Source organism: Protopterus annectens, chromosome 1.part1, assembly GCF_019279795.1.
Source record: "Protopterus annectens isolate FY-2018-M chromosome 1.part1, PAN1.0, whole genome shotgun sequence".
NCBI lineage: Eukaryota > Metazoa > Chordata > Ceratodontiformes > Protopteridae > Protopterus > Protopterus annectens.
Genome location: NC_056726.1, coordinates 647961320 through 647978429, shown reverse-complemented (window position 1 = coordinate 647978429; position 17110 = coordinate 647961320). Strand labels below are relative to the sequence as shown.

General features: G+C 39.1%; 1 protein-coding gene across 3 annotated transcripts in view; it reads right to left on the bottom strand.

Moving 5' to 3' along the window:
• PIGO (phosphatidylinositol glycan anchor biosynthesis class O) overlaps window positions 1-17110 on the bottom strand; it is a 547687-nt gene that overhangs the window by 99077 nt on the left and 431500 nt on the right. For all 3 annotated transcript variants that reach the window (XM_044077361.1, XM_044077374.1, XR_006365544.1), the window contains exon 7: window positions 12846-13049. In XM_044077361.1, the coding sequence (XP_043933296.1) occupies window positions 12846-13049 (204 nt within the window). The remainder of the gene's footprint in view (window positions 1-12845; window positions 13050-17110) is intronic.

Genomic DNA, 17110 nt, shown 5'->3' with positions numbered 1-17110 from the left:
CCAGGAACAAAAACAAACAATGTTGCCAGTATTTTGACAGATTTAATGGCTTTCAAGGCTGCTCTTATGATATTTGCAGGCAAATGGAACATAGAATCCTCTCCAGAAGACATCTACACTGACTGCAGATTAGAGACAGTCCCACCTCTAGGTAGATGTATTAAAAGATACTTTCAGAACATGGGATTTATAGACTTTATGGAGGGTAGGGGCAGCGATAAGAAAGCCTTTACATGTTACTCTTCTAGATACCATATCTTCTACAGAACAGATAAAGTCATTATCGCAGCAAAGCATGGTTATCTTATCTGTAAATCAGAATCAAACTGGACAAAGGATGCTCTCCAAATGTGCCCCTATTTCATTTGCTATAAGAATACAGCAGACATACCTGGACAAAGAATATAGGTTAGTCACATGCAGATGCTCTCAGAAGGTTTTTTAATAACTGGGCAAGACAACAATATATCCAAATTAAACATCTGATAGGAAGGGATGGGAGAGAGTTGATACATAGCTGGGACAAGTTTAAGCTATTATTAACAAGCTATTATCAACAATGCTCCGAGCAATCATAGCCCATAACATACCTGCCACCATCCTCTGCCTAGTATCTCCAGACAGCAGGTCATAGCCACACTGTCCAAGGCCAAAAACATAACCTCTATGGGACAGGACAACATCCCAGGCTGTCTATTAAATGGTCTAAAACAGGAGTTAGCAGAACCACTGAGCACGTTCTTCAGTCTCAGTCTAAGCATTGGCTTTGTCTCAGCTGAGTGGAAAATAGCAGCTGTATCCCCTTGCACTAGAGGGTCCTTCAATTGACCCCAGGAACTATAGACCCATAAATCTAACCAGCCTTATCTGCAAGGCCATGGAGAGAATCATCATGGATCTCATCAACAAGGATATAGGTGACCTTCAAACTCTCGACCCAACCAAGTTTGGCTTTGTTAACGGCAAATCTTGCCTGCTAAACCTGGTGGACTTCTTCAAGAATGTCACCAAGGCCCTGGACGAAGACAAGCAGTTCACATTGCCTGTCTTGAGCTAGCCAAGGCCTTTGACACAATCCTTCACTCAGGCATCACTGAGAAACTCACCCAGTTGGGGATTAACCCTTACATCACTAGATGGATTGCCAACTGGCTCACAAACAGAGCAAATACAGTCAAAATTTTGGATGCCAACTCTACTAGCAGAACTGTTATCAGTGGTGTTCCACAGGGATCTGTGCTAGGCCTCCTACTATTTGGTATCTATTTTTCAGAAGTCCAGGCGAAAATAGATGGCCTATGGCTTACCAAGTTTGCTGATGACTGCAAACTCGTGCAATCATCAAATCCCCCAAATATGTCAACATATTATAAAATGGTTTACACAGACAAATGATTGGTGTCAAAACCACGGACTTAAACTAAACAAAAAAATGCATTATCATCCCATTCGGTAAAGGAGAAACCCCTGCTAATTACAGTATTAATAACAGCTCCCTAAGCTCAATTCCAGTAGTGAGAGATTTAGGAAAGCAAGTTGATAGCAACCTTAATTTTGATCATCAGGTGTCCATAGTAGTAAGAAAGGCCTTCTATATTGCACACCTCATAAGCAAGGTTACAGCATCCAAAGCTAAGGAAGTTATAACTCCCCTGTACTTTCTCAATAGACCAATAATAGTGTACAATTCTCCCTTCTGTATGTACCTCATCAGACATCTGCAGCAACTAGAGAGAACATAGAGGCTTCTCACCAAGAAAAATTCAGGGTCTAAAACACATGACCTACATGGACAGACTGAAGGCCCTGTCACTTTACTCAGTATCATACAAACTGCTTAGAGGCGGTTTGGGCCCGGCCTAAAGAGCATTCTTATACCCTGCCTTGATGAAACTGCTGCACATCCGCAAATCCAATGGGACAAGATGCGCTCACTCTAGGGATCTTAACTTAGCCTGCGATATTAACAGGACATGCTGGATAGAAAGGTATGTCTCCCAGAGGCTGCCACTCCTCTGGAACAAAATCCCAATTCATGTAAAACAGAGCTTCTCAATGATTCTATTTCAGTGTAACCTGGACAACTTGATGGGAAACTGTAAATTTACATTTGGGGTTTCACTCATGTCCCTGTTAGACAGGGGCAGCTGGTGCTGATCTTACATTCATGCACAAACATAGACTATATAATTGATCCATAAGGGAACAAGGGTATAACTCGGCTAGGTTTGTATAGGCCTTAGGACCAATAATGCCTAGTAACCTCCTATGATCCTATGAGAATATAGAAGTTTATGAAAGTGAAACCACAAGACAGTGACAAATATACTCATAGAATCAAGGGTAGGTTGCAGGTTTTACAAGGTCTCAACTTCCATGCAGATGAAAAAATTATGACTGAATATTTGTAACTTAAATCTCAGTTGTAAAACATTTATAAACTGCTGACTACAAAAATCCCAAGTGTTCTCAGATTAAGAGATTTCTCATACTCTCGAAAAGCATTAACATCCCTTGCTAGTAAACTTAGGCAGCAGACAGCTAAAGATTACTGGGATCAGATATCCCTGCTCAGGTTGAATCACTCATGATTCTGAATAGATGTTTCAGGTGTTTGGGACCTTTTTTAGCCCACTATATTCTGAAGAAAATTCTCTCAAAACCCAGAAGAGGAGCTTGATGACTTCCTTTTGGATACAGACCTCCCCCAACTTACAGAAACCCAGGCTTTAGATCTTATGTCCCTAATAACTAAGGAAAAGTTGCAGGAAGTTCTGGGAAGACTATGCAGGGAAAGGCACCAGGACAGGATGCACTGACACTAGAGATGTTGCAGTCATTGGGCTCTGACTTTTTTGATGATTTTTTTTTAAAGCTGAGTAATACAATTATAAACAGAATCCCCTGACCAAGTTCTTCAGGAGAAGCACTCATACCAAAACAGGCGAAAGATGAGAAATTGGGGTATATGAGAAACATATATGGATATACAACTATGGTCCAAAGGCTTGGTTTAGCATACCAGACAATAGCATCTGCAGGGCAAATTTTAAAGACATTACATATAAAAGAATTGGAGTAACTTAATCAGACTCACTCACTCCCTACACTTGGGAGATTCTTAGTACAAAATATGGCTGAATAGGTACCTCCATATTGTTTTCGGAGAATAACTATATAAAAATGTTGGCATGCATGCAAGGAGACCTGGAAAATCCCAGCTAAATGCATTTTAAAGTATTATAAACTGTAGCCATTAGGAAAGCCCATGAAATTAGTTTTACAGTCAGAACAAAGAACCCTCTATTCAAACTTGGCTGCTGAAGACCAGGGCTTTAACTGCTGGGAAAAAAGGTGATAGGTCATATACACTACTTCCTTGTTTCATACCAGCCAAAGGAGCTTGACAAAATTCACCGAGACCGGGAAAAGGAGATACATTTGACTACAGAGAAATAAGCATGGGCTAAAGTTGCAGTTCATTATGGGTATGTAACTATTTTGAGGAAATTTAATTTGTTTGGCTAGACATGAAAGGCAAGTTAAGATGTCTGCTTGCACATACCATTTTTTTTACAGATGTGAAGACCCCAACATGGAAAGTTGGCATCACATTTTTCTAGAATGCCCTCAAATTTGACTCTTCCTTTCTTAAGTACTGGATGTTTTTAATAAACTTTTAAAGGGATATGACCTCTCATTTTCTAACTTGTTAATTTCAGTTGAGGGTTACCAGAAAGGCATACCTTATCAGAATGGAGTCAATTATGGATAATCTCAATTTTATAAAAGCAATGCATTACTAGTAAATGGAAAAATCCAGAACCCCTAAGATTTAAAGATCTATATGAGCTAATAAACAAGTTCTACAATATGGGATTAAGTTCCCAATCTAACACATCAAAATAGAGAATCATCAGGAAATGGAACAAACGGAAAAAAAATCATGGCGAAATGAGCATATATATGAAAACTGAAGAACACACTAATACTTTATGAACATTTTAGTTTACTATGTTTCTATTTTTATGTGGTCTGACCATATCAGAGAAGCATAAGCAATCTTGATTTATGTTGTTTATAATATGATAAAAATAATGCAGCAAATGATTACAACTTTACACAAAATGGAATATATGTCTTTGTTTTAATGTTTTTCAAAAATTTGTTAACTTGCTAATTCATTGTTTTCCATTACTTAATGAAAAGTTGAAATGCAAAAAAAAAAGTTGAGGGTTGGATATATGATGGCGGAAGTCTGAACTTCTTAAATCCAAGTGAAAATGTGTGACCAACAAATTAATTAATCTTAAGACTTTTTTTCTACTGCTGCATGACTCGAGTAGCCAATACCTACTTTTGATGAGGTTAGATTTATGGACGGGTGGCTTGAATATATAGTTACGTTGAAGAGTAAAGTTAATACTGCATGTCACCTTTCTAATGCTGCATTTCTAGGGGAACATAATAGGCTACTCCTTTACATAGGACATCCAAAAATATTTTCAGTGTGGGCAGATCGGATGTGGGAGACAGCAGTGTGTGCGAGTGAGAGTGAGTGAGAGAGTGTGTGTGTGTGTGTGTATATATACAAATATTACATGTATGTTCTGTAGAATGTTCATGTTAAAGTCAAAAGTGTTAAAGTACAATGTGATCTGTGTAAAACTGAACAGCATATTCATAATTAATATATAATTTGTTTAGATCCACAGGATTGCCCAATGCTCCTTCTTCCTGCACCCAATTAACTTATTTTTCCTCTGCTGGAGCAACAACCAGGCTTCACTGGTCCAAGAGAAAGCTTTCCAGTCCATTTGTTGCTTAAATGGTGAGCCTTTTTAACCTATTCATCCTCTCCACATGAGAAACAAGAATCAGGTGTTAAAAAGCAAGCCAGTCTGCAGATCACTGTGGACTATCCTAAATGCACTCCCTGGTAGCTTTCATGCAACTGTCTGCTAACCAGGAGATGCATGCATGCTACAAAACATGCCAAGACACCTGGCTGAGCAGCACATCACTTTTAGCATATGCATTCTGGGCTTCTTGTTGCAGGTGATATATCTGTACTCCTGGAGGTGTTGTCACTGCAGTGAGGTAAGCTGCCAACCTCCCCTCAGGATGGGTGAACTTGACATGGATGCTTATTCCCATTCTCCATTACCCACTCCCTCCAGCACCCAGACGCTTGTTGAATATGGACCAATTGGGGTTTAGTCAGTGCTTTAACTCTCTATGCCACGGGGTCATGAGATTAACTTTTCTTTGCTTAAATAAGCAGAAGAGCAGAAAGCACATTCACAGTAAGCTGAGATAGGATGAACAACTAAAACGTTTTAAAGAAATATGGAAAGGAAAACCGCATGAAAAAGTGATAAATGATGCTGGGGTTCCAATAATGGGAAAATAAAGGAATCTGAAAAATATATAACAGAAAAAGACTTAGTAAAATAAAAAAGTACAGTAAGGTCTTTGGTGAAATAATGCCTGAATGAGTTACTTGACTCAAAAAGGACTATTAAGTCTCAAGTGAAGTTTAATTTGTTAAGCTATTATTTAGAGGAAATAAAAGTGGATATAGTTGATGAAATAATGAAGGCAGAGAGCAGAAAGAGACAAAATGGAAGAGATGGATAAAAAGAAAGGAGTTAATTATGTGAATCAAAAGAAAAGTTCAAAATAAAGTGCCTCAACAGAATGCAAGTCAAGTCATAAACAGAATAATTATTGCCAAGATTAACTAAAAATATTGGAACAGAATTTAGATGGGCAATATTTAATACTGATTGTTTATGCAAACATTTTTAGGTTGTAATTTTTTTTTTTTAAATATAATGATTAAATTAATTAATACTGCGGTGGTGGTGCTGCGGTAGCATTGTCGCCTCATAGCAAGACGTTGTCCAGTTCGATTCTCAGCTAGAGCGTCTTCTGTGTGGAGGCATATGTGAATGGGGCGTGCCTTCGTTGAAGGTTGTGCATCAGGGCTGGTAACCCGGTACGTAAAAATCCACTACCAATCATTAGCGGACCGGAGTTCCGCTGTGGCGACCCCTAACCGGGAAAAGCCAAAAGACACAAACAAACATAATGATTAAATTAATAATGGATGCTAATTTAATTGGTTGGGATGTCATTGTGCGCTTTATTCAATTTTTCTACTTGTAGTTCATAGGTTCAGGTTCATACTAGGCTATCTGCCCTAGGGCATTTATAAGCCTAGCCAGAATGTGTTTGGCTTTCGCCACCCATTTTAAATTTATTTTGCTATGCCCTTTTTCGAGGTTAGTATACTGTGCCTCTGTCTAACAGTGACACAGAAGTGATACCCAGGGTAAACCTACGATCTCCCATCCACTCATCAAGATTCCTCTTGAAGAGAGTCAATGAGGGACTCTGCCTAACCTGGACTGGGATTTTAATCCAGAGTGAAGGGAGCCTCTGGGTTATGAATCTGTCCCTCCAGCATGTCCTATTTATTTCAGTGCTGAGGTTCAAGTCTCTCGAGTGCGTAGCTCGATGGGATTTGGATTTTCTGAGGTGCAGCATGTCCATTAATTCCGGGTTGGACATGGCTTTATACGTCAGGCACAGATCGCCTCTGAACAGGCAGTATGCCACTGAGTAGAGCTGGAGTTTCTTTAACCGGGCAGCATATGGCATCTGTTTGAGCCCTTTGATCCTCTTGGTGAGGTACTTTTGGGGTCTTTCCAGTTGCTGCAGGTGTCTGGCAAGGTACATCCCAAAAGGGGCATTGTACTCAATTATGGGCCTGATGAGGGATGAGTAAAGAGGCACGATGGCGTCCCTGATCTAGATGTGAATCCCTTCATGATTAGGTGGGCTATATAAAATGTTTTCTAACCACTTAGGCCACGTGGTTGTCAAATGAGAGATTGCTATCAACTTGGGTCCCCAGGTCCCTAATTACTTCTTCTGTACTTAATGGATTACCACCTATGTGGTAATTTGTGGGCACTTTGATTTTGCCAAAGGGGATGACTATACACTTTTTGGCATTTAGCTTGAGGCCATGGCTCTGGCACCAGTTGTCTGTTTCTATGAGGCCCTTTTGGAGGATGCTTGTGTCGGCTGGAGAGTCGATTATGGCGCCCATTTTGCAGTCATCTGCGAACTTGGTCAGCCACAGTCCTTCCGTGTTGGCCTGTACCTCCGAGAAATATATACCGAACAAGAGAGGTCCCAGGACTGAGCCTTGTGGGACACCACTTGTAACTGGTTTGGAGTCTGACATGGCTCCAGCAATTCTAACCATGTGGGTTCTGTCCTTGAGCCAATTTGCAATCCATCTAGTGACATAGGGGTTTATATTTAAGCTGGTGAGCTTATCTATAATGTCCGAGTGGGGTATTGTATCGAAGGCTTTTGTGAGGTCCAGGTAGGCTGTGTGGACCACCTTCCCCTCGTCAATGGCCTTGGTGACTGTTTCAAAGAAATCAACCAGGTTTAAGAGGCAGGATCTGCCCTTAACAAAGCCGAACTGGGTAGTGTTTTTTGTTTAATTCATGACAGTGATAAAGCTGAGAGGTGATACCCATGTCTGCGGCATTTTATGGAGGCTACCCTTGTTAATAATTACTGTATATTTTTCAGACTTATGCTTTTGGTGATAGATATAGAAATCAATATAGATACAGGATTCGACTCACTTTTGTCAAACAAAAAAAATAATAAAAAAAAAAAAAACAAAAACAAAAAACATATAGATGTTCCAAACAACCACAAAATATTGACAACATAAACCTCGACACACTACTAAGCATGCAACAAGAAAACCTTGGAACACGCAAAACTCAAAAGAAAAAAAAATATCATTTTTGCTGGGGGGCCAGACTATTCCTCTTACACCCTATGCTAATTATAGACATTACCTCTGAGATCACACAAAATTAAGAAAAGGGAATATTCCTCAAACCCGAGAATTGTGCACTCACGCACAACTGATGACTAAAAGTGGCTCAAGCACACCACTGACATAAAACAGTGCACCCACGTATTTATATATATATATATATATATATATATATATATATACACACATACACACACACACAGACGCATATCACATGAGCATCTACTGACAATTTGGAATACTGCTAATTCATCTACAGCATATCTTTAAGTGTAAGTGGAAAGTGAAGGACTAACCAAAAGCAGGCACTCCTGTCAAGAACCAAACTGGAGAATCAAGCATACCTCTCAACCACTGAGTACTAAAGATGATAGCACTGACCTTTGAACTCACAACCAAAGGTCAGTACTTTTCACAGTACAAGGTCTGTGTATACTTGGCTATATTTATTTATGAAAGAGAATCTCTTTATAGGCTTAATGCATTTACTTAATAAGGTATGGACCCAACTAGCTTTGACTTTATGAAGAAATATCAACAGATCCAGGAAGAGCAAGGCTAAATCTGAAGGACAAAAATCATAATGCCTAAACCAAAGCACTTGAGAGGCATGGAAACAAGTGCTTTGAGGCAGCAATCCTAAATGCTGCACTATTTGTTTTAGTACATTACATAATGAGTACTATAATTACAAATAACTACATACTGATATTTTTGGGATTTCACAACAATACTATGTACAATGTCTACAGGATGAGTTCCATTTGGAAATCCTTGTTTTTTTCTGGTTTTAAACCACATACCATGAACTGTTACTCTCTCTCAGGCTCTCTACTAAAAGTTTGAGGCATGGCATTGTGAGTACTGACATTTCAAAAATTAAATCATGAGTATGATTAAAAATTAAAATCCAAAACTTGCTATCGCACATTTAAAGTGCTTCTTTTTTGGGGGTGGGGTGGGAGGAGGATCCCCTGCACTCCACACATGTGTCCTACTTATGTATAGGAGCTCTGAGATAGCCTGCCTTTAGCCTGAGTCTGTGGCACACAGGGATGAAGTCAGAACTGTGATCAAGGTGAACAGAGTTCAATTAGTGGCTCTGGCACTGAATGAGTTAGACAGAAAGGGAGATGAGTGAAGGGACAGAGACTACTCACCTATCCTGGTGGGGACGGTGAGGCTTTTGTGCACACAGAGGCACACAGTGCAGTACAATCACCCTGGTGGAGACCAGAGAAGCCAACTTTGGGAGGTAAGAGGGCTGCTTGCAGGGAAGCACCCCTTGCTGAAGTTAGGGATGCCATTGTGGACAGCCCATTGCATGCTTTGCCCCATCGCCCTGCTAAGTGAGTAAGTAGTCAGGGATGGGGAGAAAAATTGCAAAGATGTAAATATCGACTGGAATAAAATTAACTCTCTCTCCCTCTCCCTTGCCATCAATCTCTATAACTTCACCCAAACAATCCAGCATATAACTAGACCCAACAAAATTAATCCCCCAGGTTCATCTATTGACTGGATCCTAGTCTCCAATCCAAACAAAATCACTAATTCTGGAACAATTCCAGACAGCATTAGTGACCACCTGCCAGCCTTCATTCATCGCACTACCAACTCTTCCCCTCACCAACATCAATACATCCTAACTCGTAATCTTAGTAACTTCAACCCTACAACCTTCTCAAATCTATTTAAACAAATGAACTGGCAAGACCTTAGAACTCTCCCTCTTGATGATGCTATCAACTACTTCAACTCTGTTTTCTTAGATACACTTAACTCTCTCGCCCCTATCAGAAATAAAAGGGTAAAAATAAATACCGCTCCTTGGCTATCTAAACTTACTAAACAAATTATGCATCAAAGGGATAAACTATGGAAACTGTTCCAAAACAATAAACTGCCCAACACCTTTCTCCAATATAAGCAACTACGTAACCAAGTAAAACAACTAATTACCAAGGACAAAAAATCCTATTACTCCAACCTCCAATCTAACAATAACAAAAACCCCAAAAAATTCTGGAACTCAATAAACTCTCTCCTTAATCCCGGTTCCAAAAATAATCCCAGTCCTGACCCAAATAAATCTGACCTAGAATTATGCTCAGAATTTAATTCTTTCTTCTTACAAACAATATCTGACCTAACTAAGACCTTCCCTACCAATATCCCTTCTGTTCCCATTCATTCTCCTTCCAATTCCTCCGATAACCCTCTCCTTGGATTTGAGCTCAGACCTGTTTCTACTAACTTCATAAAAAAACTTCTATATAAACTTAAACCCTGCTCTAATGCCCCTGACAATATTCCCTCCTCCTTTCTAAAATGTGGTGCAGATGGGATAGCTCTCCCGATCAGCATCATTATTAACAGATCTATTAACGAATCTTACGTCCCCAAATTATGGCGCTCAGCTTATATCCTTCCACTGCACAAAGGAGGCAAGAACACCAACATCTCAAACTTTCGCCCCATTGCTCTACTCTCACCTATCTCTAAAATCTTAGAAAAGTGTGTCCACTCCCAACTTATGCCTTTTCTAACCCAAAACCATCTTCTAACACCTACCCAACACGGCTTTCGTTCTGGTCATAGCACTACTACTGCTCTATTATCCTACCTAGAAACTATCAATCAAGCCCGAGACTCGGGTCACCTGGTCTCTACTGTCTTGCTTGATCTCTCTAAAGCCTTGACACTGTTTCTCATAATCATCTTCTCCTTCAACTATCAAACCTGCATCTATCTCCTAATTCTCTATCCTGGTTCTCTAGCTACTTATCTGATAGGTCTCAGGCAGTCAAATGGAAAAACTCCATCTCCTCCTTCCTACCCACCCAAACAGGTGTACCACAGGGATCCATCCTGGGACCCATGCTCTTTAATATTTTTATTAATAACTTTCATTCTGCTATCCCTGATGCCAAAATTATTCAATATGCAGACGATTCAACCATAGTCTGCTCTGCCACAAACAGCTCTGAACTGCTTCTCAAAACCCAAGCTGCCTTCTCAACCACTGAAAACTGGATGCATAAAAACCACCTCTCCCTTAATGCTAACAAATCCAAAATTCTCCTCTTCTCCCCTAAAAAATCTTACTCCTTCAATAAAGATACTTTCAAAGTCCTTAGCAACTCTAAATCCACTATTGAAGTTGTTCCCTCTGCAAAACTCCTCGGTGTTACAATTGACGAATTCCTAAAGTTCGATATACACATTCAACAAAATATTAAAAAAAAACATCAAAAACTAGGCATGCTATACAGGAATAATCGCTTTCTCTCTCTCACCACAAGGCACACTCTGGCCACTACCTACCTTTTGCCCTCTTTACTTTATGGAGCCCCTCTCTTAACCAACTTGTCATACTCCAGCAGCTCCAAACTAGAAAGCTGCTATAACAAAATCTCTAAATTTGCGTCAAACTGTAAAAACTCCACCCACCATTGCCTTTCCCTTCAATCCCTAAATTGGCTAGAACTACCAAACTACCTAACCTATCTGCAGCTCACAACAGCACACAAACTTATATTTCAGCCATCTAACTGTCCTGCTCTAGCTAATATCCTTCCTCCCTACACCCCTAAGAGATCTCTCAGATCTGAACATCAAAATCTGATTGATATCTACAAACCTAAAAGTCCTGCTGGCCAGCTTCTCCTCTCTTTCACTATCGGTAAGGCTTGGAACTCTCTCCCTTCCTCTCTAAGAACTATATCAAGCACTGAAAATTTCAAAACTCTGCTTTTCAAACATCTGTCCACTAAATGGAAATGCACCTGCTTTCACCCTACCTAAAACATTTCAAAAACTCATAAATATCCTACCTAGAGTGCAAAAAGGTGTGGCTGCCCTTCAGTCCACCTCAACTAAAAACTATCCAAGTACATACCACATGGAGTGTTCCACTGCACTCAAAATGTCCCAAAGACCTATCTTCATTCTGCTTCATGTAAATATTGTAAATAGATTTCTTAACTCTCTTCTCTATGTGCTTATATAATTGCATTTTCTCAAACTACTCTATAAGAATTCCTTTACAAATGTATAACCTTCTAAGAATGTGCTCATGTGCTCAAATTATGCTTTGTCTTAAATTACCCCATAAGAACAGCTTATGATTGTATAACCTTTTAGAATAACCTTAGTGAAGTAGTATTTGACTTTGTTGCAATAATGAATGTTTCTATTGTACAAACTGATTACCTCAATGTATCATTCATATTTTATATTTCTGTATTTTATATTTGTTCATCTGGAGCTTTTCTCCCCGGGCCTCCACTGAAAATGGGTCTCAGGGCCCAGTGGACTTCCCCGGTAATCAAACTGGAAATAAATAAATAAAATGGAAAAGGATTTGAGCCACCCTTACTGGCTGTTTGAATGATGATTCCTTTCAGTCAGTCCTTGCATGGTAAAGGGAATGAATAGCCTGACAGACCAAGACAGTCAAATTACAAAAGAAAAACAAATCTAAAGCATGCCTGTTACACAATTACATGAACATTCTGTCCTCTCTTTACAACAAAAAATGCACTTGGATTTTAGAAAGTATGAGGGACCTCTGCCACTCCTATCCTTACATGTAACATACACTCAAGATTTCTGTCTTCACTGGAGAAATACAATCAAGGCCCAATGATTCATATTTTCAAAAGTATATAAAATGATAAAGGCAGTTATAAAGTAATCTATGCTAAAGAGGGATGCTAGAATACATTCTGTTGTGTTACTTGCTGCATTACAGTTGAGAGGTATAGAAAAGAAACATAATGGAATACACTAAAAGCCACATTCACCTAAACACCAGACCACACTATAAATGTTACAAAAAATGTAAATTCTTGATAAAATACATTTATTTGTGTGAAATTTCTAACTCTTAACCTCTATTCTCTTATTTCTTTAAGAAATATTTGGTTAAAGATAAGTTCAAATAACAGCAATAATAATGTCATACCTGCAAAGAGGATATAAGAAGCAAAGGTATTAGCCAGTATTAGCAGAGCAGGTATTGTGTTGTTGTCATGTCCTTCATTGAACCCAACAAAGGCAGCATTCCACTGGATTGTTGGTAGAGTTGGCTGATGGCCTGTGGAATAGAAGAACTGCCATGATGCAAAAGCCCAGGCTATGACTGCGTACCAATTCACACTGAAATGCTCTGTAACACAAAAATAAATAAAAAAACATTCAGTTGAAATACCCTCAGTACATATTACGCTGATTTCAGCAAAACTGATAGAAGTAAGCATTTTAGGACAAAAAACTACTACAAATAACTATAGATCTAAAACGCATGTCCAAATGTAATATTTCAGGATAAAATCAGGTAAGCATAACATTTAATTCTCTGGGCATATATAAAGAAACAACTAAACACTACTATAATTTGTTAGAATATATTTACTTAAGTATTTAACATGTTCTTTATTGACAATGCTTGTACTTCATTACATTTAAAATAAAAAAGACCCACACTAACTTGAGACTGAATGTTGGTTCTCACAAATTTGTGTACATTTCATAAACTTTGCATATAAGAAATGGTAGTGACTGCTTCAGATTATGGAACAAAAATCAGACATGACTAAACACACTTATTTTATATGCAACACCAATTTTCAGGTCAGCTCATTACTAGTGTCACTAATTTCTGCAGATTGCCCATCTCCTGTTTGTGCCATTGTTTTCAACTACTTAACTTGGGTGTCTACCACAGTGATCTAAATACTTTGATATTCTTACACCTAGCATATCAACACTGAATAACTATTATTATGCACACAGATGACACAAATACAGCTGAGAAATTCATTTTCAGTTGTTTTCCACTACTTATCCTGGTGTCCATCACTGCATCCTAAATAAAAAGGAACGTGAACGTGATATTGTTATACCCTACATACTAGGAAAGTACAGACAGCATTTAAGTATTCTGTACATCTTTTTCTTCTTCTTTTGGCTTTTCCCAGTTAGGGGTCGCCACAGCGGATCCTGTCCGCTCATGACTGGCAGTGGAGTTTTACGGTGTCGAGTTGCCAGCCCGGCGCCCAACCTTCCACAAAAGGTGCACACACACGGACTCACACCTAGGGCCAATTTAGAGTGTCCAATCCACCTGCAGCATGTGTTTGGGATGTGGTAGGAAACCCACGCGACCACAGGGAGGACATGCAGACTCCGCACAGAAGGCACCCCAGCCAAGGATCGAACCAGAGAATTTAAGTATTCTGTACATACACAACACAAATATAATAAACACAAGTCAGTTTTCAAAACATGAAGCAGGAAAAGTAAGACTCAGTTTAGCCATCTTCATGGCACAAAAGAATACAGCACTTACTGTGACACCATTATCCTGGTTTACAGTAGTGGGCTTACGGATGGTAGGAACTGGCTAAGGGAGATGGGAGTAAGTGGCCAATACTGGTTTACCATTTTGAAAGGACAGTCACAAACAGAACAGGCTCCCAGCACTAAGGGCCTCAAGGAAATAGTGGTGTATAAGCAGGCAGCAGATAAATACATATGGAAGTAAGCATGCACAATGTGAATAAAAAGAAGTATAACAGGCACAGCATACTGTGAAATAAACTCTTGAAAGATGGAGACATTAAACACGCATAAAAAAACTTCAGCAGCTGTATGTGAATACCAGACAGAAATGGACTTACACTTATCATTCACTGCCTAATATTAAGATAGACTATCCTCCAGGAACCCCCCCCCCCCCCCCCCACACACACACACACACTATTGTGATGTGAGTTGCTAAACCAGGTGACAAGGAGAAAATAAATGGGTCAACTTATAGACAGGAGGTCTAGGTAGTCAGGCTAACATTAGCCAAAAATGAAAGAAAAAAGGCATGACTCGGTTTTAAGAGTGATGTATATATTCAGCCTACAAAAATCTTGAATCCAAAGAAGATGCATAAACAATTGCTGACTTCCTGTTTAAAATGTACTTCCAGTAAAGACTGCATGGTGCCAGCAGAAATATAACTTCTTCTGCTCTATTGAATTTCTTAAATCACTTTTCTAATGAACCTGCATATAAAAATAATCAAGCTGTAGATGTATTCTTCTAACATCTCCCAAAATATGAGTCAGTTATGAAGCTAGACATTTTATAAATGAAAGTCACACACTTGCAATAATGATAGATCTGCATTGTCACTTTCCTTTCCATCACTGATAGGACTAGGACCAGAAGCAAATAGTTAGCCAGGCACCTAAACCTTTCACAGGCCACTACTGCCCTGCCTATTACTTATAATGCTGTGCATACTGGGATCCATCTCCATACCTCTGAAAGCTCACATAAAGAGGAGCACAAAGTCAAACAATCCTCTTTTCTCCTTAACCCCTTAATAACAAATGCATCCATCAGTCCTTTATTTCCAGCACAGCTCTATGCTTACATTAAGTACGTAACTTTCTTATCTGTTGTAGGAGTTTCATCTTTATCCCTGATAACAGAGTTCCAAGCCTGACTCCTTAGGTGATTCTCAAGGAAGAATGCCCCAAATAATGGTGGCTTTAAAGGAAGACCAACACCAGCAAATCATGCAATGCCATGCAGTTAGCAATGTCAACCTGACATCCCCATAAATGTCCCCATGAAACATTTCTGAAGAACGCATGCAAAGTGTCACAGCTCCAGAAGAGGAGGCATTTGGAAATTCTAGTAAAAGCTTGCCATACCTCTAAAAGAAATTGCATGCAATGTGACAGCCAATGAGAAAGTGGTGATTTGGATAATTTGAAACCTATTTCCTGGAGAAAAATGAAATGGAATGCTGTGAATCCCTCCTTATGCTTTTTATATTGTTCAAATAAAAAATATGTTGTCTATACACATCCATGCAATGAAGTATTACTCATGGCTGGCATAATTATGGAAAAAGACTGGAAGGGAAACATTAATATTAGTTTCTGTGGCTACTTTTTGTATAAAGGAAGAATTCATCCTTGAGGACACCCAGTTGGATATGAAGGGTTAGCACAAAAGGCCTGAAGTTCACAATGAATTCCTTCCTAATGAGGTAATAGCAACTAGGAACAGTTTTCCATGAAATGTGTTTCAAGTCCACAGAGGAAAGAGGGTCAAAGGATGTAAGGTAAGCTTTTCCAGCATGAAGTACAAGTCCCAAGGAGGAACTATAGAGTTGACGGGGAGGCTGGATCAGGAAGGGACCCCTCAGAAAGGTTTTGCAGACTTTGAGCAAAGCTAAATAAACAGAATTAGTACCTTTTTTGACATGCTATTTTTTAAACATTTTATTTTACAGGGCATTTTTAAACAGTGACACAAACACATAATACAGTAAAAGAAAAGAAAACAAACCGTAGTAACATTTCCATTTTCATGCAGTATACCAATATGTTTTCTTTTTAACAATTTTCATTTCCTCCAATTCCTACCTTCCTTTAAATTTCACTTCTCCTCCTGAACATTATTCTTCTTGTATTGTTTCAGCAAATTCTGTGTATTAATACGTAATTTGTTCCTTCTTTTTTCCTAAAGAAACCACCTCCAGTTCTTTTATCGCATTTACAATATTCAGTACTTCAGTTATAGATGGTTTAGATTTTAATTTCCATTTTCCAGAACTTGCTTATTTGGTAGCCCATAGCATTACACTTAATAAGGCATTACTTTTTGGTAATTAAGATCCCATATCCCAGCTCAAAATAATTTATTTAGTTACAAGCACTTGTTCCTCCAGACCACACTGCTTTGCCAGGGATGGCCTGCACCTCTCCCCTCTAGGCTTTTGAATATTAGCTAAAACATTGCCTTCCCCCCATAATGCCTTTTTTAGGCAATGCCAAACTGAAAGTATTTCCAACATAGCAAATCAAAACCAACAAAATCTAACGATATTACTGCTCAGTGCTAGGTGTCTAAACAAAAAACTCCACTCCCTAGAAGTTCTCTTCACCCTAGAGAATGCTGTCTGTGTGGTCACTGCGACATGGTTTAAAGCTGAGGAGAGCACACTTACAATGCCAAGTTATAATGCCTTCCACACATCTAGACCAGCTACTACACAGACAGGGACTAAAGGTGGAGGTGTCTCGATTTACATAAAAAATAAACATATCTCAAGGCTGGTCCAACAGGACAATACACTTGAGCTACTCCATGTTCAAATCACCATAAGCAAAATCCAATACCACTTCCTTGCAAGCTATAGGTCCAACCCAATACCATATT